Genomic DNA, 23,722 nt, shown 5'->3' with positions numbered 1-23,722 from the left:
GGGTGCTCTCAGTCTGTGCTGCTAAACCAAGGAGTTTCTGTTGCAGAAGGAAAAACACAATTGCAGTGTGCGATTAGTTGGGAGTGAGCTGAGGAGCAGCGCTGGTGAGCAGCCCCTTTGCTTCTCTGTACACCAGATTGTTCAAGCACGTCATTCGCCTGATCCAGCAGTATCCCACTGCCCTGCCTCATCGGCTCAGCTGTAACACGGCAAGGATTTGTCCATCAGCTAGATTTGTGCTCAGACAGGGAGAGGGACTTTGGCCAGGGGAAGAGGTGGTGCTTTGCCAGATGCAGTTTGGGCAAGGGCGAGACCCTACCTGAGCTGCCCTGTGCTCAAGATCAGCAGCTGGAGGTTGGTGAAGCCTGTTCAAACCATCATGCAGGTGCCTCCTCCTGCTGCTTTTGTCTGTGCAGGGAAGTGCACAAGGAACAGCATTCATGGACGCTTCCAGACCACAACAGGGACACAGGGCAGAGCGGGTTAGGGAGGTGAGATGGGGAGTGCTGAGCAGAGCGGACACCATTTAGAGCTGGTGCCGCCATAGATGGATATGAAGACATCTTTTTTGACCTTTAAGAGCAGCAAAGGATGGAGAGCACCATGGGGGAAGGAACCTTGTCACTGTAAGACATCCCCAGAAGGAGTCAAGACTCTCAAACCATGGCAAAGTGCTGCCTTACATCTCCCCCCCCCCGAAAAATTGGGGAAGCTCTGCTTGAGCATCAGGCTGTGTGTCCAGGTGGGTGCACGGGAGCCTCCCTGCTAGGGAGCTGGGGTGGGAGGTGGGTGCTGCGCTGCCTTGGCCTCATGCACCCGTGGGGGAGTTTCCAAGCCCCATGGGTCAGCCCCGCTGGGGCGCCCACTGCAGATAACGCCCTGCTGCGGATAAAAGCGCAGGCACGGGGCGGGGAGGGGGGCATGGTGAGGACAGCAGAAGATCGCAGGTGAGACCCCGGCCATTGCACGCTTGCTTTTGCTTTCATGGAGCCCTTGTTGCTGTACTGTGGGTAGGGGACTGGGGGGCTGGGGCTGTGTTTGGAGCATCCAGCTGAGGTCTGCGCTTCCCGCTGCTTGTGTGATGGCTTCCCCCACCTTGCTGCAGGGCTGGCAGAGCCACTCTCCGCCTGGCACCAAGCACAGCTGGAGAACAGCGAGGATGTGGCTGGACCACATTGCTGCTGTCACTGGGGGCTCCTTCACAGGGAATGGGTTTAGGGTGGGCTCTGGGCTACCTTTGGCGGCAGCTCCATGATGGGTGCTAAGCAATGTGCAGTAGGCACAGCCCACAGCTCTGGGCTCATTCTGATAGAGCTGATCGCTTTGGAGCAGCCTTGGGAGCTGAATGGGTCAGCTTTGGGCAAAAACATCCAAATGTCTATGTGTAGAGGACCTCCCATGCTGCCCTGGCTGATCCCTCTTCCCCTCCAGCTCTTCTAACCCCGTGCACCAACTCTCCCTGCACGCTCAGTGTTGCTGCCTGGGCTCCCCAGCAAGCTGCCTGCCTGCAGCGCCGGCAGTGTTCTGCCCTCTGCTCCCTTTCATGTTGCCCCCATAGTCCCAAAGCAACGTGTTCCCACCAGTGCCTGAGGTTCCCAGGACAGGAGGCAGCTCCCTTTCCCTGTGCCACTGCGAGGACCTCCCAGGCAGCACACTCGCTCTTGTGGAGCATTACATTGGGAAGGGGACACCTCAGGAGCTCCCTTAACACGTGCCATCAGCAGTGTGGGCACTGACCTTTCCAATGCATGGCGAGATCCACAGATTCTTGGTTTTCTTCACTTCTTGCATTTCTTCACAGGGATGAAGGCAGAAATCTTCCTGGGGTTGCTGGTGATCCTCAGCCTGTTCCAGGCATCTGTATCTTCTTCCTATGGTATTGTCCTTTTCTCAGGTTTTGCAGATCAGGGGCTTTTCTGAGTAGGAAAGATAAAGTTAAGTCTAGAAAAGCCTGAATTTTTCTATTGTAAGCAGCAAAGTCCTGAAGAGGTGTCAGAAGGAGCATAGTCAGTTTGTATCTGCTGTGGCAGCAATCCTGGCTGTTTCACGTTTTCATCAGTTAATGTCCTATCCGATTTCTTAAAATCACGTTAAAGGAGAGGTCAGTTCTCAGAACGCTCCATCCCCACGGTACAACGGTCTCCTTCCCTGCACGCTGTGCAAAGCGGCGAGCGCAGCCTCTCCCGGGAGAGCGCGGTTCAGCCCTGGGGGCTGCAGTGCCGGCAGTGGGCAGCTCCCTCACTGCATTCATGCTGTTTTTTATGGAGGCTGAAAACCGAACTCCGCTCTTCTTGGGGGGGCTGGTTCCTGCTCTCAAAGTGAGGAATGAATTATTGTCTCTTTCTGAAGTGAACTCGCTTCAGCTGCTGCAGCGTTTGGTGAATTGGAGCTACCAGGGGCTGCGGAGTTTGGGGATGGGGCAGTCACTGGGCTCTCTTCCAGCCCTGAATCACTGCTCCAAAACACAGAGAGACCTCTGCCTGTTAATTTGCAATGTAAAATCCTTATGGAAAGCACATGCCTGACCATTCATTTGTCTCAAATGCTGGTCCAGGCAATAATTTTTCTCACCAAGATTGTCAAAGAGGTGAACTCTGGGTTGATCAGGGAAGATATTTTGAAGAATCTGGGGAGAATTTGGAGATATTTATCCCCTTCATGCTGATTTCTGAAGTTTTCTTCTTCCCTAGAAGCTGTAGGAAAATGCTCTCACTCAGAGAAGCCGACCAGGGGCTGTCCCCTCCTGTTCTGTGACCCACAGCCAGCAGATGATGGGGATGCAATTCATTTTTGGGAGCTCCCCTGAGCAGGAGGAGGAGCAGCAAGGGTGGCAGGAGGTTGCAGGACAGACCAGGGAAAGCAATGCAGAAATTGGGCTGTGTATCCTTCTGCCTTGAGGTGTAGGGGGATATATATGAGGTTTGGCCAGTTGGTGTCATGGGGAAGGACCCAAACTCACCATAGGTGTATTGGCAACGTGGCTATAACCAACCTAGGATAAAAAGTAGGGGAGGTAAAGACAGTGATGAGAAAAAACAGCAGACGAGAGCTCTTAATGCTGGGCTCTTAATGCTTGTCATGGCAGCCAGCAGTATCTCTGCAGGCTCTCTGAAGGCAACTATGGCTGGAGGCATAGAAATAAGATGAATCACATTAATTGGGGTTGCAAAATATCTTGAAGAAATAGCAACCGCTCTCCTGTGAAACGGCAGGAGGGATGATGCCTACATCTCTCACGGTGGCTATTTGAAGCCTCCACTGTTGGAGATACCCTTTTCATGCCCGGGAGTGACTCTCTCAGACTCGCCTGAGGAATATATGTATATACAGGTCTCTCTCTCTCTAGAGAGCGAGCAGCAGCAATTACTTCCAGCACTGCTGTGCCGATATCCCTGGGTGCTGGAGGCACAAAGAGAACCCCACTGCAGCACAGGGATGCTCCCGGGTGGGAGACAGCGCTCTCACCTCTGCTCTTTCCTTTCCCTTACCGAGATCTGCCAGAGGAGCTGTCGGACGCATCCCTCCTGAGCAGCGTGCATGAGGCCAAGCAGCTGGTGGATGCAGCCTACAAGCACACACGCGACCGGTGAGAGTCAAGGCTGGGCTCGGCTGCTGCCATGTGCTGCATGCCATGCCTGCACTGCAGCATCACCGGCTTTTCCTCCTCGCTCCGGCAGAGCGGGCAAGGGTGCGAGGTCCGCCGGGAGCCCAGTGGGCTGTAATCCAGCATTTTGCCTGCCTTCACCCTGGTTTTACACCTCACCTCCGGTCTACTGGGTCACTAAGAGCTGTAACTCTGTCACCCTCCATGCATGCTATTCCTCCCAGCTCAGTATGGCTTGGCTCTGTTTCATCCCTCAGGGATACTCCAAGGAGGACTGGAGCCAGCACAGGCTCCTGCTGGTTTCTAGTGGTTCCCTCCTACAGCAGGAGCAAACCGCTGTAGGCTGCAGTCAGGACATTTTGTGGGATCTGACAGCAGAGCCCAACTTTGCCACCATGGTTTGGGAGGGTACAGCTTCCTAGCAGCCCATACATACCCTCCTTCGGTAGCCATCCTCTGAAACCCCTCGCTGGCTTTGGGACCCCTCCATCTGAGAGGAGGCTCCAGCAGCATTAAGAGAGGGTGACTGGGAGACATTTGGGACCTCTGGATGGAGACTGGCACCTGCAGACATTGATGAGCTGGATAAGAGTTGAGTGAGGTTTGGTTGCCTCAAGGATGTAAAGACCTAAGATTTGTCTTCTGGCAGGTGGAGCCGGGCAATTTAAGAGATTCCCTTCCTGCAACTCACTCTGCTCTTCTGCCGAGGGTGGCAGGAGCAGCCCTAGTCTCTCCCAGCTGCCGTGCAGGGAGGTAGATAACTCTGCCTTTGCAATTCAGACTAGCAACACGCCAGGAGAGCTGGGGTGCCCGATGCTCAGGTGTGTAACCTGCAGGACTCTTGCCTTTGCCCCATTTCAGTCCTGCAGATTTTGTTTTATTCTCCCTTGCAGCATAAAGGAGCGCCTGCAGAACGATGCCTTGACCCCAACAGAGCTTCTGGGGTATTTCAAACAGCCAGTGGCGGGGACTCGGGCTGCCGTTCGGGCTGCAGATTACATGGAAACCACCCTGACCCTCCTCAAGGAGAAGCTGCGATGGGCTGTGAGGGGGGACTTCAATGTCACAGGTAGGGATCTCACTTTGCTGGGAGGAAGGCAGAGGAAGAAGATACCGGGCTTGGTCACTGGGGCTTTGTGGGGCTTGGGAGGAGGGAATGAAAGGGGGTTAGGATGGGCCACAACTCAAATCCCTCCCACGCGACTGCAGTGAGGCAAAGCTGAGTTATTTTTCTGTGCTTTCTTTCCATCTTAAAAAATTGTTTGGGGGTTTATCAGTTAATGAAAGTGCTTTCTGCACTTCTCTGGTTCTTTCTGCAATATAACGGTTAATGTACCGATGGGTCAAAGCTTGTATGACTTTGCTAGATAATATTCTTTTGCTTGAGTAAGGAATGAGCAAACACAGAGGCTGTGACTCACAATAGCTCAACCCCAAGGTAAGCAGTTTTTCTGCCAGACTTCAGCTAGCAATAGTCAAAGTCACTGCCAGATTGTTCTGCATCGGGAACAGCATGCTGTGAGAAAGGCACGAATAGAGAATGAGAACGGAGCTATGTGGAGGGACGTTTCAGCATGTGTCTTGAAGGAGCAACGTCCTCCATGAGGTGGCAGTCCCGGCCTCTGGCAAGACCAGTTTGCTCAGAGCAGAAGGCAAATTAGGGGCAGTGAGAGAACAGGGAGGCACAGGGAGGGCTCCTGCCATATAAAGATGAACTCATGGGGATCCCCAGCATTACAGCAAAGCACTGGCAGGCCGAGACACGCGTCATGGGGTGCTCCAGTATTGCTCCAGCACGGGGTGAGTGGGAAGAGGGAGCCAGGGCTGACTGTGCTGGGCTCCAGCCTCTCCATCCAGGAGTGATGCTCCAGCTCGGCTCCACAGACTTGCCAGACCACCCGGCTGCCACCTCTCACCCGCCTGCCCAGGAGGCAGCAGTGGCTTCTTCAACCATGCTGTGACCCAAACTGTTGGTGGCAGCAGCGACTAGGAAACCTCCAAGGGACTCAGGATGTGGTGTGCTAGCCGCAATAGCCAAGAAGGCTTTGCTGGTTGAACTCGGCCACTTATCTCCCATGCATGGGGAAATCTGCACGGTGGAAATGCAAAGCCAGTGTCCCCTTGTGCTGCCCAGCCACCTGATGGTTTCTTCTCCAGGCAGCTCTGAACAGTGGTGATGATACACACTGATGGCTGCTTCATAGGGGGGAAAAAACTTGTAACACACCACTAGGATGACTGTAGCTGTTAGCAATTTATGGTGGAGATAAAAAGGGAGGGGAGAGGAAGGAAAAAGGATTGCTAATGCTAGAAAATCATTCCGCTGCTGCACGGGCCTAACATGTAACTATAAATAAGATCTGACCACAACTTTGTTGGGTTTAACGCTTTCCAAACCAGAAGAAGCAATCTGCTGCTCTAGAGAGCATCCTCAGCACATCTTTGAGCAGGAAGACCTTAAATGCTAGCCCCTTGTGCTCTTCCAGATGATACTGTGATAAGAAACCATTTCAAGGGTACAAGAAGGAAAACTTTTTCCTGAGCCTGGGAGACACCGCAAACCCAGCAGGGCCAGTATGTTCCTGTGTGCTTATTCTCTGTTGTTACCTGGCAGACTTGCTGACACCGGCTCAGCTGGGGATGATTTTCAAGGCAAGCGGATGTGACCAGCAGAATAAGAAAATAAATTGTGACTCTTCTTGTCGCTACCGAACAATCACTGGCGAGTGCAACAACAGGTGAGGGGGCTGTGTCAGCAGGAGGGTGGATGGATGGATGGGTCCTCCATCAGTAGAACTAGACCCACGTTGCCAAGGATGATCCATGTAGAATGCCTTCTTTGGGGTTTTACACCCCACAGTATTGTTTCCTAGATGTGTGGAGCTTTTAATTACAGTCTTGCTTCAAGGGTTCTTGGTGTTGTACATGAACTAGCTCTTTGGCCAAAATGCAAATAGCTCTGTGTTGGGGACTGACTCTCCAGCCCAGGGTCTCTGTCATCAGGCTGCATCTTTCTTCTTTCTCCTGGGCTTTGTCTGGCTCTGCCCCTTTGCAGGATCTCAAAGGGCTTCCTGACCCAAACCCATACTGGGGCATGATCTGGCTGTCTCCCTGCCCCACATTGTGTGTAGGAGGAAGTCTGGGCACACAGGCTGGGAGAGAGCACCTTCTGCATGTCCCATGGTTGGACAAATGGAGGGGCATGACTGTGATAGGAGAGACAAGGGAAGCTGTGCTAAAGAGTGGAGTGTTTTAAAAGGGACAGGATAGGAGCATTCCCCGTCCCTCCCCTGTTACCAAGAACCTGGTTGGCAGAGCATCTCCTGGGAGCACCTCAGGCAGAGGAAGGAGTTCAGACAGCTCTGCCTGCCTAGGGGATGCTTTAGCCTTCAGGTATCTGTATAAGAAGTAAGGAGAGACCTACCTGCCTCCTTCCATTTTCAGACAGTGGTGTCTTCATTCAGGAGGGGCATCTGGGCTCTGGGATAAGGACAGGTCCATCACACCTGAACCAGACCCTGAAGCCCTGGAGAAGAAGGTGGGCTCAGCTGTGCCCTGCACTCTGTGTCCCTCCATTGCTTGGTCCTAGGCAGTGTTACACCCACGGTCTATGACAGGCAACCAGAGAACACATATGCATGCACTCCAAAATTAAAGATATTTTTAGTCTTTAATTAAGGCTTTAATGGTCTAATCAAACTACAATAAGCACTTAGTCCAATTACAGCGTAGTAACACTCACAACCCAAATCACCCCATTTCTATTAAAGATCACTGGTAATACCATTAAATGAACAGGCATAAGTCTCTGCCCCTTTTCTCTGCTGTTAAGCTTTCACCTTTGTTTTCCACCCATGGTCTGAGGTCGAGGGCCCTTCTTCAGGCTGGATGACACAAAGAGTCACCAGCAACCTGAGTTCTTGCCTGGGAGAAGCTGAGGCTTCGTGTGCATTGTTATTGTTGTTGTTATTATTATTAAACCTGAGGCTTATTGATAGCACCAAACCCATAGGGCTGCAGCAGCTCCCCGACCATTGTATATCGCTGTGTGGTCCCATTCCAAGGTTCCTGTCTCTCTCCACATCTGTGAGCTTTTGGCCCTGCCATGATCCTAATGACACCAATAGTTTGCTGTTCTTCCATTCACTCTGACAGGAGAAACCCATCACTAGGAGCTTCAAACAGAGCCCTGGTCAGATGGTTGCCAGCAGAATATGAGGATGGCGTGTCAGTCCCCCACGGGTGGACAGAAGGAAAGCTTATCTCTGGATTCCCCTTTCCGCTGGTAATGTTTGTAACAGTCATCTGAAAATGCAGTATCAGGGCTTAGGGATTGCCAGTCCTTGGGTAGATCACAGGCGTCAAAGTGCACGCCCACCGACTGGCATGGTGGTGATCAGGAAGAGGAAGTTAAATTCGCCAGCTTCAGGCTGATCATATGAGAATCTCCAGGATGATCTAATAGCAATGCTTTCTAACTCCCATGCTTTCAGGAAAAGCAAAAGAAAATTAATTTTATTACTGCAGAAGCACAGGATAAAGAAAGATTTACGCAATGTGTTCTTTTAAATTAAGTGCATTAAAGCCAAAGTAATTTACTCAACTTTTTTGATTTGGTTTGTGGAAGCTGGTTATGTCCTGAAAAGCAATATGCCAGAGGATGAAATGAGTAAGTGAATCCCCAGAATAAAAAATATCCAGCTAGAAATTCTGTGTGTGGGTCCGTGGGTGGGGTGATCTGTGGGGGTGCGTGTGGCTCTCGTGGTGCCTGGACAGGAGCAGGAACACTGCGATGTGGTTTCTGGTCACTTGGGCTTGGTGCAACAACAGCACTAATGAGGAGCTCTGCAATTTTCTGGGTTGAGTGCCTTATGCTCATGCTTTCATTGTACCTCCTAACTCTGCTCTACAGCACAGCGTCAGGTCTTGAGCAGAGTTTTGACCACTTTTGCTGTAGTAATACATGAAGGAAGAACTGGTGGGGGAATTGTGATGGATGGGGAAGGGATGAGAAGGGAAGAGGGCTTTAGGAGAGTGTTCTGCTAGGAAGGGTTTGCTGAGATAACTTTCAGAAATTCCCGAAGACAATTTTTTCCACACTTCTATTTCAAAGTGGTCTTTTAAAATCTTTTGCCTCCCCTTCCCAGGCTATTCAGTATGGCTCTTGCTTAGCTGCTTCCGTATGTCCATCAAAGGATACTCTTGGCCTAGAGGCTGAGAAACCTGGCTAGAGCCAGAACAACGCAATGCTCAGCAAAGGGAGCACTCAGTAATGCCTTCCAACGTAGACAGAGATTTGGGGTTTTTTTCTGTGAAGTATAAGGAATGCCTTGTGAATTTTTGCTGATGACCCTACGAACTGATGCACCCATTCGTACAAGTCATTTCCTAACACACATGTTCTGCCTTCATCCCCTGCAGGTTCGAAAAGTGTCAAATGAGATTGTCCGCTTCCCCCCTAGGCAGCTCAGGATGGACCAGCAGAGATCACTCATGTTCATGCAGTGGGGCCAGTTTATTGACCATGACCTGGATTTCAGTCCGGAAACCCCAGCCAGAGTCACCTTCAGTGGCAAGGTGGACTGTAGCATCAGCTGTGCCAAGCAGCCCCCTTGCTTTCCCATCCAGGTACAGGCAGCGTTCTTCTTGCAGGGAAGAGGGGGAGAGGGTATGCTGATGGCTCTCCCAGTCCTTGGCCACAGAGGGACATCCTCCCGGAGCAGGCCAAGGGGATCAGACTTGCTCTCTGTAAGGTGGCGGTGCTGGGTCCCAGGGGCTGTCCCCAGAGGTCAGGCACGGTCACAGCCTGTCTCTCCCCTGTTTCCAACCATTTACCCATCTCCCTCAACGATATGGCTTTGCTTTGGAGGTATGGTGCAAAGGCAACATGGGTGATGCCTGGGTCATAGTAAAGGTGTCACAGACAGGAGCTGATGGGTGTCAACACCCCAGCAAATCCATGCCCATTTGATGGTTAAATGCTCAGTAGTGCATGGGGCAAGGGAGTGATGAGCATCTCTCAATAGTGGCTAAGGCATTAGCACGATAGTCACATTACAGTCTCTGCTCCAGTAAATGCTTAATGATGTCCATGTCCACCCTGCAGCCCTGCTCTCCCGCCTTTGAAGATGTATGGCAACGCTGGCTCTCCCATGTATCCATATTTCCTTTCAAGGAAAACTGTGAACGGATGGAGCACCACTGCGTATTTGCCCAACATGCATTTGAGAATGCAGGCAGGGTCACAAGTTCTGGATGACAACTGTCCACGATGTAGATACGGACACTAGATGCCAACATGAGATAGGAACACCTGAGCTTTAAAGATTCAATCTGATATGTATATATTCAAGGGAAAAAGTTTAGGTATCCATAGGACTTTATGGAATTTTAGGCATCTCCAGGCTTTCATGCATATTTTGGACTTGGACTCTAATAGCATCTCTGCTGTCAATCTGACCCTTCATATCTGGGATTTATGACTGATCTCCATGCTATCTAGCATGGGGACTGTCTTTGAAATGGCTCCTGTCTGGCTTTTCTTATGGCTGTAGTATCACAGTGCAGTTTCTGCACCCCTGAACTGGTGATGAATTATTCTTTTATCTTTCTGCAGATCCCACCCGATGACCCACGAATTAAAAACACGAGAGATTGCCTTCCTTGCTTCCGCTCAGCTCCTGCTTGTACCAGCAGCAGAGTAGTTCGAGATCAGATCAACGCGCTCACCAGCTTTCTTGATGGCAGCGTGGTGTACGGCAGTGAGGTGCCTTTGGCCAACAGACTGAGGGATCAGACCAACCAACTGGGCTTGCTGGCTGTTAACCAGAATTTCACTGATAGGGGGAAGGCATATATGCCCTTTAACAGGATGCAGAAGGACCCCTGTCTTGTAGTCAGCAGGGGAGCTAACATCCCTTGCTTTCTTGCAGGTAAGTTGGGTGCTGGCACCCCTAACACTGAAATCCAGAGCGAACAATTCCACCAGCTCCGGTTCATTTCTTTAGTTGTTTGATTTTATTATTTAAGTTGAAAATGGAGCATAGCAAAACATCATGAAAGACTGAGACAGGCTGTGCTAGGTAGGAGAAAGGGCTTCACTGTCTCCAGGTCTTCTTTGTGACTATATGCCTGGCATGAAGCTGTCCCATCTGTGCTCAGCAGCTCTGGTGTAGGGCCCAGAGAGCACATCGGGCTGCTGGAGGTGACCTGGGAACCACTGCCATGATGGAGCCAAGCAAATGCAGCAGTAGCAGACCGGCCTGAAGGCAATGGCTTGTCCATACTTGTCATTTGGTGGCTGTCTCTCTTCCATCACGATGGGTACAGGTGTGTTGGTGCTGGGCTGGGTCACCTCCATGAAACCTTTGCCTGTGCTGCTGCACGTCAGTGCGTCTGCTGCAGTGTGAGAGGAGCTTAGATCCCAGCTGGACTGAGACTGAGGCTAGCCACAGACCAAGGTGACCTTTTAAGATGTGTCCCCACCACTGAGAAGGCTGGGGGTGCACTGGCAGCATGCCGGCCAGGACACCAGCACAGGCCTTCAGTCCATCAAGACAGCCTCCTGCTCCATTTATCCTTTGTCATGCTTTTGGTATCCTCTTGACCACTTCTTCAACGCAAAATAACTCCTTTTGTCCTGGGCACAGCCTCCCAAAGCCATGCCTCCCCTCCAGCCAAAACACTGCACAGCCACCACAACCTTCCCATCTGCTGCCGTTTGCTGTCTTCTCCTGTCCCCAGCACACAGAGGCAAAATAACTGACCTCCTGGAGCTCTGAGCATGGCTGCCTTCTCCCTGGCCCCTGCTGGTGAGGACCAGGATGTTGCCACAAGCCTGCGGGACCCCAGAGAGGGATGCTTCTGATACACCTTGTGAATTAGCGTCTCACTCCCTGGTCCTGTTCTTTCGGCAAGCAGGACCCCCTGGCTGACTCCTGCTGGCTCTGGCCACACTGGGCTGCTCATGGCACTGCCGGAGAAAGCCTGAGGGCACAACAGATCTCATCAGCTGTACAGCTGATTTCTGTTCCCTTGACCCCCTACATATCTGGCCCAAGCTTCTCTGGACAACATCCCCAAGGTCCTTGGATACCATCAGGACCTGGTGGTGGGACCGGTGGGAGAGCTGTGCTTGGTGTCACCCTCTAGCACCCTCCTTTAAAGCTCTTGGTGCTTTGTGTTTCCTTCAGCCTCTCACACCTCTCCGTCTGTCCCGTCTGTTGTTCCATGTCTTCAGCTGCTTCCCCAGTTCTGTGCAGTTCTCCTCTTGGTGAGGACCACGCAGGACCTGTGGCCAAAGGCAGATGCCCAGCGAGGAGCAGAATGGGCAGGCGTATCGGATGCTTCCCAGGGTGGGCTCCCAGCCCCCAGGGCTCTGCAGCTAGGGGCTGCTGGAGCAGTTGCTGTTCCATAGCTGGGTACATAGCCATCAATGAATTTATAGCGAACAGTTCAGGCTGGCTCGGAAGCTCCTTTGAAAATTCAGTGTCTTATTTGTGACTTTTCCGGTCCCTGAGAACTGGGGAAATTTTACGTGTGCAGTTGCCTAACAGGGTTCAGTGATTTCCTACTGGAGCTCTGTTGGAAGCCCTGGGTGGATGCATTCTGCTCGAGGAAACCTCACAGTGCTTCTTTTGTTCCTTCTTCCGCAGTCTTTTACAGACAGCCTTTGACAGTAAATGAAAAGGGCTCTGTGCTAAATGCAAGAGCAAATCCCTCTATTTACTATGGGACTAGGGGACTAAATACGACATATTTACTTTTCTCTGAGTGCCTTTTTATACTCTCATCACCTGCTTGCTCTTGGGTTTCCTGCCCCAGATGTTTGAAGGATTTAATATTTCATTGTGATGCCATTTGTAATTTATTCCTTCAAGTTGTGACTCATTTTGCTTTTACTTTTACTCACCAGAGAGCTTGATTGTGACTGTCATCTTGCTTTGGCCGTAGTTTCAGCTGGTTTGAAGGATGCCTTCTGACTTTCAGAGCTCCCTTGGCCATCCTGACTTCCCTCTGCCCATTTTCATTTCTATCTTGAGCTGTGAGACTGTCTCTCTGATATGGGAGCCTGGAGAACACCTGCTTGTGTTTAGCTGCTTAAGTTAATGCTCCTAGCCCTTATTTGAAGAAAAACTTCCCTATCTCTATGTGATGCTGAGCACAACCATGGTGGTATCTTGGCTTTTGCTGCCTCAGTAGAAATTTGGCTTTTCACTGGTGCTCTCCAACCCTCGGAGCCCAGACCCTGGTTTCCTCCTCCTCCTGCGTGTTTCTTACCCATCTTCTTCACAATGCAGATATCAAGACATCTAAAAACTTCTCTGTGCATGCTTCCCAACGTGACATTTGCCTCCTTCCAGTAGGAAGCAGCCAAGCACGCGCAGGTCACTGGCAATACAAGTCTGCTCACTTGTGATACTCCTAGGTGATTCTCGAGCAAGCGAGATGCTGGAGCTGGCGTGCATGCACACGCTCTTTATGCGGGAGCACAACCGCCTGGCTAGAGGGCTGAAGAGACTAAATCCCCACTGGAATGGAGAGCAGCTCTACCAGGAGGCACGAAAGATCCTGGGTGCCATGATCCAGGTACCAGCCACCATGTCGTATGTCCTGGCTCTGCTGCCTTGTCTTGCAGTCTCACAGAATTAACGTGATGGGCTTTGTTAGTGTGGGGTGTCCAAAGGGTGCAGTATTTTGGGGTGCAAATGACCAAATTCTTTCCACCAGCCCCTTTGTCCAAAGCAAAATCCCACGGAGATACCTGCAATAACAAGCACAGAGGGGTCCCCCTGAATCTTTGATGTCCCTCTACTGTTAAATTTCCAAATTGCTTGATGGGGTTTTAACTGCACATTTTTGTTTGAGAAACACGGGGACAGAAAAGTCAGAGGAACAGTTTTTCTAACCAGTGTTTGGTACAGGATAAAAATGGCACTGGAGATCTGGATTAAAATTCCTCTGGGTTGTGAGTCTCCTCCTCTCAAGAAGCCCCATGTGCTGGTGGGTGCAACCAGCCATGGCATTCCTTTGTCCTTACTGCTTTGAGGCAAAGAGCCCCTTGGGACTGTGTTGCACCACAGACTTCACCCTGAATGAGATCCTAGGGTCACGGAAATATTTCTGTGATTAGAAGGGGCCTCTCAAGGTCTCTTGTCCAGCCTCTGGTTTGGAGCAGGACCGGCTTCAAAGCCAGATGGGGTTTCACAGCCAACAGAAAAGGCTGGCTCCTATGAGAGAAGACATGGGGTTTCCAAAGGCAGTGCTTAGTATCCTAATTGGAAACCTGTCTTCTGAGTTGGCTCAACAAACAAACAAATGAACAAAAAGCAGGAATATCAAAAGGTTTAAGTTTTTAAAACTGTCAATTTAAATATTATAGTATTGTTGAATAAACATGTTGGGTAAGCCAATGTGGAGAGACTCAAACAATTGTCCTGAAAGCATTGTCTCCATCATCATGTTTAGATCAATGGTTTCATCTTCTTGCAATTTTCAGACAATTAAGACATTTTCACCTACCGACAAAGAATTTGATTTTTTAAATTACATTGTGCAGCCTCCTCAATATCCCAAAGAGACATGAGACCAGGGTTGGAAACCTCTACTATGGGAGTACTAACACAGCTGCCCGTGGGTGGTGATATCATCTGTGCCAACGCTGTTGACTTTTTCTTTGTCATCTGAAGCATGTAGGGTGGGAGGGAGGAGGAAATGCAGTTCTATGTGGCTGATGGGAATGGCCTCTACCTATAGGACAAGGAGGGAATATTTGGGAGGATTTGGCAGGCTTTCATCTTGCTCTGACCTGCCAAGCTGTTGAGGCCAGGAGGAGCATGTCTGGGAACACCTGAGTGCCAAGTCCTCAGCACCAACGGGCAGAGGATCGCGGTGCACAGGCAGAGGATGAGCGTGAGTCAGGCACAAGCAGTGTCTGTGCTTCCTCATGTTCCTGGAGCACACTTTGCATTTTCATGCAAATCACTACATGTTCATGCAAATCTCATCACTGCTAGAGAGTGTAGAGATCCCACCATGCATGGCTGGAGAAACCAGGAGCCCAGGCAGTGCCTGTGTCTGCGCCTGGAGCTGCACCACCTGTGGCATGGCACAATGGCCAGGTGCAGAAGAGGCTTTGAACCAAGGCCACGGAGCTGAAGAAACAAAAATGTCACTCAACAGTGCCAGAAGGGATCTTCACCGGACTGCCAGAGCAGCTGGGTGAAGGTCTGATGAGGTGAAAGAAAGGTGGGCCCAGGGGAGTCTCTCTGCTCCACAAGTAGCAAAATCTCCTACATAAATCCCATCAAAGAAGTTCAGTGTGACAGCTCCTCTAGTCTGAGACACAAACAATAACTTTGCTTCCAAAGAAACTGATGGCCAAGCAATTAATGATTCACACTTTCCTTGTTTCCCCCTAGATTATAACCTACAGGGACTACCTGCCTCTTCTGTTGGGAACCAGTTTCCGGAGATTGATTCCTCACTACCGGGGCTACAATGAGTCTGTGGATCCTCGAATATCCAATGTCTTCACCCTGGCTTTTCGTTTTGCTCATGCTTCAGTTCCCCCAACTGTTGGCCGCTTAAATCAAAATTACAAGCCCATATGTCCCACAATTCCACTGAGAAACGCCTTCTTTGCTGTCTGGAGGATCATTAAAGAAGGTAAAGCCTTTCTTGCACCTCTGCAGTGTAAGTTTATTTCATTCAGCCTTTTCTGCCCTCTCTGGATGAGCTCTGGCATCAGCCAAACTTAAAAGCAGTTTGCATTAAATGTACTAAATGACCTTTACTACCAGCCAGAGTCTTTCCCAACATAGCTGTTCTCTACAGTCAAATAGGGCCCATCTTATTATGAAGCATGCAGTCTGGTTGCTTAATTGCTGTAGACTCTGAGAACATTATTCAAAGTATTTTCTTTTTAATTCTTTAAGTGCAGGAAAATTGATTCTCTTGTAGTAGAAGCTTATAATTAAATATAAGCTGCGTTCAGCTCTCCTGAGGCTCTTACACACACACTTGCCACCCTGCACTGCTCACAAGTCCCTGTGTAACCGTTGCAGGTGGTATTGACCCCTTTCTCCGGAGCCTGATGGCTAATCAGGCCAAGCTGATGACACAGCAGCAAATGGTTGTGGATGATCTCCGGGATCGGATGTTTGAGCAGGTTGAAAGGATTGGGTTTGACTTAGCCGCGCTTAACATGCAGCGTAGCAGAGATCACGGCCTCGCAGGTAAGTTGGCTGTGGGAGCAGAGCTTCCAAAGAAAACAAGTGGAAATCAGGCACTCTCGTGATTGAACATTGAGAAACGTCTCCAGCCCATGCTTAGCTGAAATTACTCTTTCCCAAACCTTTTCATCATTCCTGTACAACCATAGGTAAGTGGATAGAAGGTTGAGCAATGAAGTCAGAGCCTGGCTGGAGCTGGAGGAGACACATGGAGGCACACGGCCAGGACAACATGGGGCATTGCACAGACCAGAGTCAAGTGTTCAATAACTGACTCATTTGTATTGTTGTTCAAGTGGCAAAATTGGGAAAGTAGCTCAGCAATAAGTTTGCAGGAGTGGAATTAGGGCCAGAAGTCCCCCGTGGCTTCTTTCCAAGCATCTATAGTGGTCCAGCACAGCCACACATGACTGGAAGAGCAGATCGCAATATGTGGGGAAAATCTTGTCGTAATTTCTCTATAAAGACTGTGTCCCAGAAAAAAAGCATGTCAGAACCACTCTCAGGGCTCTGCAAGATGCAAAAACAGTGTAAAGGCATTGCAAGATGGTCTTGAGAAATAGATTGTTGATAGGACTTTGCAACTGGCTCACGGGCATGTCATTGACTAACAGTGTTATTAGGCTGATTTAAGTGCCTGGAGCTGCTGTGTCAGTAACATCCTGGGAGATGCAATAGGGCTCACGCTGAAACTGTGATGAAAGGCATGCTGGATTCACAGGTTTTAAGCCCAGACAGAGGCTTTGCAGTACATCCACGTGCATGGTCAGGTCACAGGATTGCTCTGCCTTTGCTGCAACAGAAGGTTGCGATTTTTCCATGCTTTATCTAGGAACACTATTGTGCAGAACCTGCTCTGAACCACAAATCCTGCATTTATAGCTTTGCTGATCTGCTGCAGTGGAACTGACATGTATTTCTAGAGTGAATTTGTGTTTAGCTCCGAGCCTTTGGGTCTCAGCCCACCCCCAAGTGCTACTGTACTCCTTGATGTTAGACAACCTATGAAAGTGATGACGGTGTGGCAAGATCAAAAAAGCTTCCTAATTCTTTTCTTGATAAAGCAAATTCTGTTTCCTTGAATTGTTTTGATAGTGGTGTCATCCAGGCACCATATGCTGTATCTTTTTCTCTGAATTCTCCCCAGTTTTTAGACATCCTGCTCACAGCAGAGATGTATGCTGCAGCATCATCTCATCTCTGCACCTAACATCTCACTGAGTTGGCAGGTAGGAGGACGCATTAGTGCTCCATAGACTTTTCCTCTACTTAAGCGGTCATTTGTTAAGACACTGAGTCGCAAATTGCCCTTTGCTGGGTACATGTCCTGTCCACCGAGATGCAGAATTATGCACCAGTTGTGGCCCGGTGGGTTTTCAGCTATTTGCAGTACAGAAAAATTAGTCCAGCTGGCAAAGTCCAGTGGCCCTGTCCCACCTGAAGTAACTTGAGCTACGTAGAGCTCTCTTTGCACTGTGGGGTGGCTTGTCCCTGTGGCTAGACAGGGACACAAGTGAGACCAGCTGTGCGGAAGTACTCGGCCACTGTCCTGTTGTACGGAAAGAGGTAGCACCCACATCTTGTCCAGATTCACTTTCAATGAAGGCAACATCAACGAGTTTGGTGAGGACCTCTCTCCTGTGGCTCTGTCTGAAGGTATCTGAGGCTGCATGCTCCCTGAGCTCCCTTAGGGTTCCTGGGTCACAGTGAAGATGAGGCAGCCCTTAGGCATGCCCAGACCCTTCATCTGAGCACCCACAGCACAGGGTTAGGAGCAGTCACAGCACACACAGGATCCGGTGCCTGAACATAGGTCTCCTTTGCTATTTGAAATGCCCTGGGGTCGCTCCTCTGGCTCTCTGCTGCAGCTTCAGCAGGGCGTGGGTCTCCTGTAGTTCCTCGGTCACATCACCAGGAGGTTGTTTCAGACACACCATGGCTCTGGAGTCTGTGCACAGGCACCTGCATTGCCGCTGAGTGGAACAGCAAAACAGCGCTGGAAGGTGGTGGAGCAGCTCCCACTAGCAGAGATCACTTGCAAAGACACGGCCCTTCCACAAACAGCATTGAAATGCCAGGCAGGGTGAACTGGCTCTGGAGGAGTGGGAAGTTGATGGCATTAACAGAAATACAGAAGAATTTAGAAAAATGTTTTAAACATATTGGGGACCCTACCTGTGCCCCGGCTTTGGGAAAGAGAGGAAAAAATCTTCCCAGGAGGGGGAAACACATTACTGATCTGTCTGCTCTGATACCCAACTACTTGCAGGTTATAACTCCTGGAGACAATTCTGTGGGCTCTCACAACCTTCCGGATTGAACACACTTGCTCAAGTGTTGAGCAATCGTGGTCTGGCGAAGAAGTTCATACAGCTGTATGGGACACCAAAGAATATTGACATTTGGATTGGGGCACTTGCAGAGCCCTTTGTGAATGGAGGCAGAGTTGGGCCTCTCATGGCTTGTCTCATTGGCACCCAGTTCAGGAACATTCGTGATGGGGACAGGTAAGAGAGGAGCTGGGTATTCAAACCCCAAAGGACAGAGGGAGACTGGAGGTTATGCGGATTTCTCTATGCAGATTTGGAAACTGTTCTAGTTTGTTGCCTTTTTTTCATTACTCCTCCAAATGTTTCTTTCCCTTTCTGGTGATGTTCTTATTCCCTGTCCAGATGATGGTTGAGATGCTAGGCTAAGATCCCTTCCCAGCTAAGTGTTTTCACTCTCAGCCCGTTCACTGCCAATCACTACCTGTGCAAATTGGATTGCCCTTCTCCATGCTGATGGTTCACACCCAGTGTGAATGTTTGAGCTCTTTTCCTCCTTCAGCTAAGTGGGTTCAAGGAGGCCCATGTTACTGTGTGTTCAAACAGCAGCTCACTCCGGCAAAGGAAAACATATAAATACCTTAACAAGAATAACAGGTACAGCCCTAAAGGTGGGAAAACCGGGATCTAGATGGATTGACTTCACCAGTTAGAAAAAAAAGCTGTCAGGTTTAATCAGCCTAAACGGCTTGCACTGACAGTAGATGCTCAGCATCTGTTGATGTGGTGGCTCATGCTTTGGGTAGTTTTGAAAATTTGCCTGCAGACCAAGGGACGTTGCTGAAGGACTAACACACTTTCAGGCTTTGCAGGGAGTAAAAGAGATTAATTGTTCTCTCTTGGTTAAGTCCCAGCTCAGCCCAAGCTGCTTCCCCGGCACTGGCAGCATCCCTGTGCCCTCTCTGTTGGACTGCTCCTTCTGGGCTGCTGTGCCCTGCAAAAGTCAAACATCTGTCCACCTTCCCATCTCCTGAGTTTGCAATACACAGCTTTGCACCATCGCAGTGTCTTAGGCACTTCTCAGGGGTCTTAGAGATGATTTTTCACTATTTCTCCTTTCCACCCCAGTTCTGAGTTGGAACCCTGTGGTCTGACATGTAGCAGTGTTTGGTCTTCGCTTGCACCAGGATATGGGTGGGTTGGGGTTTGCTTGCCAGCCAAAATCATTTGAGCAGTGTTGTGCTTTCAACATACCTGAAGTCCTCCTCCTCCTCCTTGAAGTTGCTCAGGGGCATCAGGTGTAGAAGTGAGTTATGTGCCCCATTTTAAGCTGCATTTCTGAAGCAAGGTCTCTGTACTTGCTAGCAGTATCGCCTGAAAATGGGATCATGACCAGTGTTTCTGGGAAACTTTTCTGCCTAGAAAAGACTTACTATGAGCTCAAAACCCAGTATTGGGAGCTTAAAGGCAAACAGTCTACTGCACATCTAAAAATCCTATTCTTATGGCAGGATACAAGAACCCTTTTTTTTTTAAAAAAGAGAGTAATTATACGGCTGGTTCCAGCATGGCAATCGTGTGGATGTAACCACAGTCTGCATACAGTATGTGCAGACTTTTCTATTTGAAAGAGGATGCCTGTGCCTCATTTGAGGGAATACAGGGCAAGGCTTTAATTCAACTGCGTCTTTATTAAATGTCCATGGCAGAAAAGCAAGTTAAATTATCCAGCTGGTGAGTCAGGGCTCTTGATTTAAATAACAGAAATTTAAACTTGTTCTTGGCAATAGAAATGTGTTATTGGTGTTAATGGGAAATAATGTTGCAGCAGTCTTGAATGTGAAGAAGCCAGAAGGCAAAAATCTGTTGTGTCTTCTTTCTTCTGCAGGTTTTGGTGGGAGAACAGCGGGGTTTTCACTCCTCAGCAGCGCTCTTCACTGGCCAAAATCTCCTTGTCACGAATAATATGTGACAACACCCACATCTCTAAAGTATCAAGACATATCTTCCAGGCTAACAGATACCCCTCTGGCTTTGTGAGCTGCAGCCAGATCCCAAAGCTGGACCTCAGAGCCTGGAAGTCGAAGAGGACCAAGGAAGTTCCAAAGCAAGGTATAAGCTTCGAACAGCAGACAGTTCCTGCCTGCAAACATGTGAGATATAACCAGACCCCGAGGCTCTAAAACAGAGCTGCCTAACACAGGTCTGAACATATGTGCCAGGTACATGTCTAGCACATGTTTAGATACTCCATTTCATCAGGTCCGTGGTGAGTAGCTCCTCCAGCACGCAGATTTTCTGGCATTGGCATTGCAAGACCAAGCTAAGTGCACTGCTCTGGGATTGTTCTGATTAACAGACTTTTCAGTTTAGCTTTTTGCTGTTGATGCTCATGCTTTTCTGCGTGGGACTTGATGCGTGGATCGGGGAGGCTGGTCTTTCTGTCTAGGCGATTGGTCTGTCTTTTGCACAGCTCTGAACAGGCTGTCAGCACATCCTGGTCAGGTCAAAAGCAGATCTGCACTTGAATAGAGATTCCAACTTTATGGAAGAGATCGTGGTGTTTGATTTCTGCTAGGAAAGTTTTTGCCTTTATTTACAGTATTTCCCTCAGCTGCCTTCAGGATTTGTAAAATTCTTGAGGTTTAAAGCTTTTCTTCCAAAATGCTCTCTGAAATCCCTGGGAAGTAGATGTAGGAAAGCGTGGCTTTCCCCTGGGGAAGGTAGGCTGCTTCAGTGCCTTAGGGCCATGCCTTTTCCTAACAAAACATCATCTTTCCTTTGCTCTGACAGTCAGGCCCTGCCATGCTCTCATGACGATATCCAGGCTGTGAGAAAGAGCAAATCTCTGCAGCTAACAGCAGTCATTAAGAGCTCAGACAACTCCATCTGCAGTCAGCTCCCACTTTCCATGAGGATGGTTCATTATATTCTCTGCATGGCTATGGGATTATCAGCTTCAAAGTGTGGCAGGGTACAACCATAAATGCCATCTTCATGGTGCCAGAAAAAGTGAGACCTGTAGGATCTTGTAGTCCAGGAGGGATCCCCGGAGGTCTTTAGAGCAATCAGGACTAATACCAAAGTTATTGGTCCTTCTTTTCCAGCTTAACCTGTGGAAATAAATCACACAAGATAACAGGGAGCTATGGCATGTCCTTTTCTCTTTTGTTCACATATTGCTTTTTATGTCCTGTAGAAGAAGCACCTGGTGACTTTTAATGCTGAACATTGAGGATTCCTCAGAAGTCCGGACTTGGGAAGCTGCTGAGATGGATTATTATTTTTTACTGTGTTTATGCTTTTACTGTCTGAAATGTTTGGGCATGGTTGCTGACATTTGCTCAATTTAGTTTGCATGAAGCCTTTTCAGTGAGATGGAGTCCAGCGATAAAAGAACTTCATGAAAAGATGTCCCAGATCTGTGCAAATCACTCAATATCACAAAGCAAAGCCAAATGAGTTATCCAGAGACTGACTCCCAATCAAACCAGCTGCTGGCTTAGGCGATTTCACATACACTGTGTTTCAGTAAGCTTTACTATCAAAAACATGTTTTGGACCCTCCTTTCAAAGTTTCCAACCTACATAGAAAGAGATTGGGGCATTGGAATGACTGTTTATTCTTGCTTTCCAACTTTTTTGTTTAAAAGAAGTACGTACTTCAGTTTCCAGAGAAAATCTACCAATTTCACGGTGCCTTTGAGGGAAGCAGAAATAGCTGTCATTCACCCCAGACAGACTTGTTTAAAATGCCCTGTTTCAGGTTTTGCTTGAATATGGAATGAGGAAATTGTCCGCATAGAAGAAAGCTGTTCTGTCACCATTTTTTGCCCTTAGTCCAGAATGCCTAAGGCATCATCTAGTGTGACAGAAATCTATTGGAGGTTATTCCTGCAGCCTGGCATGAGCCAGAGTGACTTACTCCTGGGCTGTGGAGCTGATGGGATGTGTCCTGGCAAAGATAAGAACAGTCTTAACATACAAGAAAGTAAAAGCTAATCTAGTTTTACTCCAACTTTGTCCCCTCAATATCTTTTCTTGAAAGGGATCAAAACCGCTTTCTCCTTCCTCTGTACTCTGCTATGTTACTGTTATCAATTAATAAATTGCAATTTTGAGCTGAGGCCAAAATGTTCCTTGCATTTCGTAAAAGGTGCAGTAACCACAGGTGAGTGGAGGATGGTGGTAGGTTTTGTATGGGAATATTGGACAAAGTCGATTCAAGAACCCATGTATTTTTAATGAAAGAAGGTATTTCTTGCTGAAGTCTCTGACCCATACTCCTGTGTCACGCAGCACTATGAAATATTCCTCAGAGAAAGGGCCAGCGCAGGATGTAGTTCCAACAAACACTTGACAATAATCTCCTCCTTATCACCCCCAAAATGGGAAGAGTCTCTGTTAGATCCCTGGAGAAAAAGAAGAGGCATAGATACCGACTTCTGCCAGCACTTGGCCAGGGTGGAGGGGCAATGCTGGGGCTGCGTAAGACCCTGGGTGTGTAGGCTGATGAACATAAGCCTGGACATGTTTTGAAGGCAGAAAGCATGCAGACATGCCCTAGAGTGGGTTGAAGCCCACTGTTTCTTGGGTAGGTTCCTGGTGCTGAGAGCTACAAGGGAGTCAACAGATTTGATGGGTGTGAGATGCCTGACTACATGGGGGATGTCTCAGTCTCTCTAGCTTTAGTTTTCTAGTAGTAGTTGTCTAACACCTGCACCTCCAGCATCTGTTCAGCCCCTTGGGGACAGAGGAGGTCTCATTCTTTACCTTTTGACTTCAGCAATTAACTTAAGGGGGAGGAAATGACTGGCTCAAAATCACCCACGATCTTTCTGTGTGCGGTAAGCACAGAGGACCTATTTTTCCAATTTTAGCCGAGCACAAGGCTGAAATTTGGAAAATTTAATCTAGTTTATCAACTTGATCAAACTGCCTGATGAAACCCATGAAATGCATGTACGGCAGGATGGGGGCTGTTGCAATAGGACTGCCCGGAGTGTGCCTGCCCTGGCCGGTGGATCCACTGGGATGGGGAACGCAGCCTGCAGGAGCTGGGACGGGATCGTTTGCCCTGCTCAGCCTCTGCTGCTGATTTCAGAAATGCAGCTCTCCCTCCCAACTCTGTCGGGGCCTCTCATTCACTTTCTTTCCCACCTGCAGCCTCCCCGAGCTGTTTCAGCTCTGAGAATGGATGTCCGTCCTGAGTCCATCTTGCTAAGGACCTTCTCCCAGTGATGCCTACGCTTGAGTGGAGGCCTGCCAAGGTGGTCAGTGGGCTGGAGCACATGATGTACAAAGAAAGGCTGAGGAAGCTGCATTTGCTCAGTCTGGAAAAGGGGAGAGGGGGGTAATTTCTTTTCGGTCTTCAGCTTCCTAATGAGTAGCTCTGAAGCCAGACACTTCTCAGAGGCACACAGTGGAAGGATAAGAGGTAACAGACACAGGTTACAACAAGGGAAATTCCCATTAGGCAAAGAAAAACATTATTCCCCGTGATAGTGGTGGAATGTGGACACAGGGACCAGAGAGCTAGTGGGATCTCTGTCCTTGGAGATTCTCCAAGCTTGCCTAGACAAGGCCCTGAGCAAGCTAATCTGGTTTTGGAGTTAACC

General features: G+C 49.2%; 1 protein-coding gene across 1 annotated transcript; it reads left to right on the top strand.

The window, feature by feature from the left end:
• Window positions 1-663: 663 nt before the first annotated feature.
• On the top strand, window positions 664-22,224 carry LOC127024573 (eosinophil peroxidase-like). Its single transcript, XM_050909180.1, has 14 exons — window positions 664-742; window positions 1,802-1,876; window positions 3,493-3,586; window positions 4,498-4,673; window positions 6,219-6,342; window positions 7,760-7,889; window positions 9,026-9,232; window positions 10,221-10,536; window positions 13,032-13,192; window positions 15,025-15,271; window positions 15,670-15,840; window positions 18,107-18,344; window positions 19,993-20,216; window positions 21,304-22,224. Exons 1-14 carry the CDS (start codon window positions 664-666, stop codon window positions 21,324-21,326), a joined length of 2,265 nt encoding a protein of 754 aa, XP_050765137.1. The 3' UTR covers window positions 21,327-22,224.
• The last annotated feature ends 1,498 nt before the right edge of the window (window positions 22,225-23,722 follow it).

The sequence above is a fragment of the Gymnogyps californianus genome, chromosome 20 (assembly GCF_018139145.2).
Source record: "Gymnogyps californianus isolate 813 chromosome 20, ASM1813914v2, whole genome shotgun sequence".
Classification (NCBI taxonomy): domain Eukaryota; kingdom Metazoa; phylum Chordata; class Aves; order Accipitriformes; family Cathartidae; genus Gymnogyps; species Gymnogyps californianus.
Note: the sequence above shows the minus strand (reverse complement) of the source record. Positions and strands in the feature narration are given on the sequence as shown.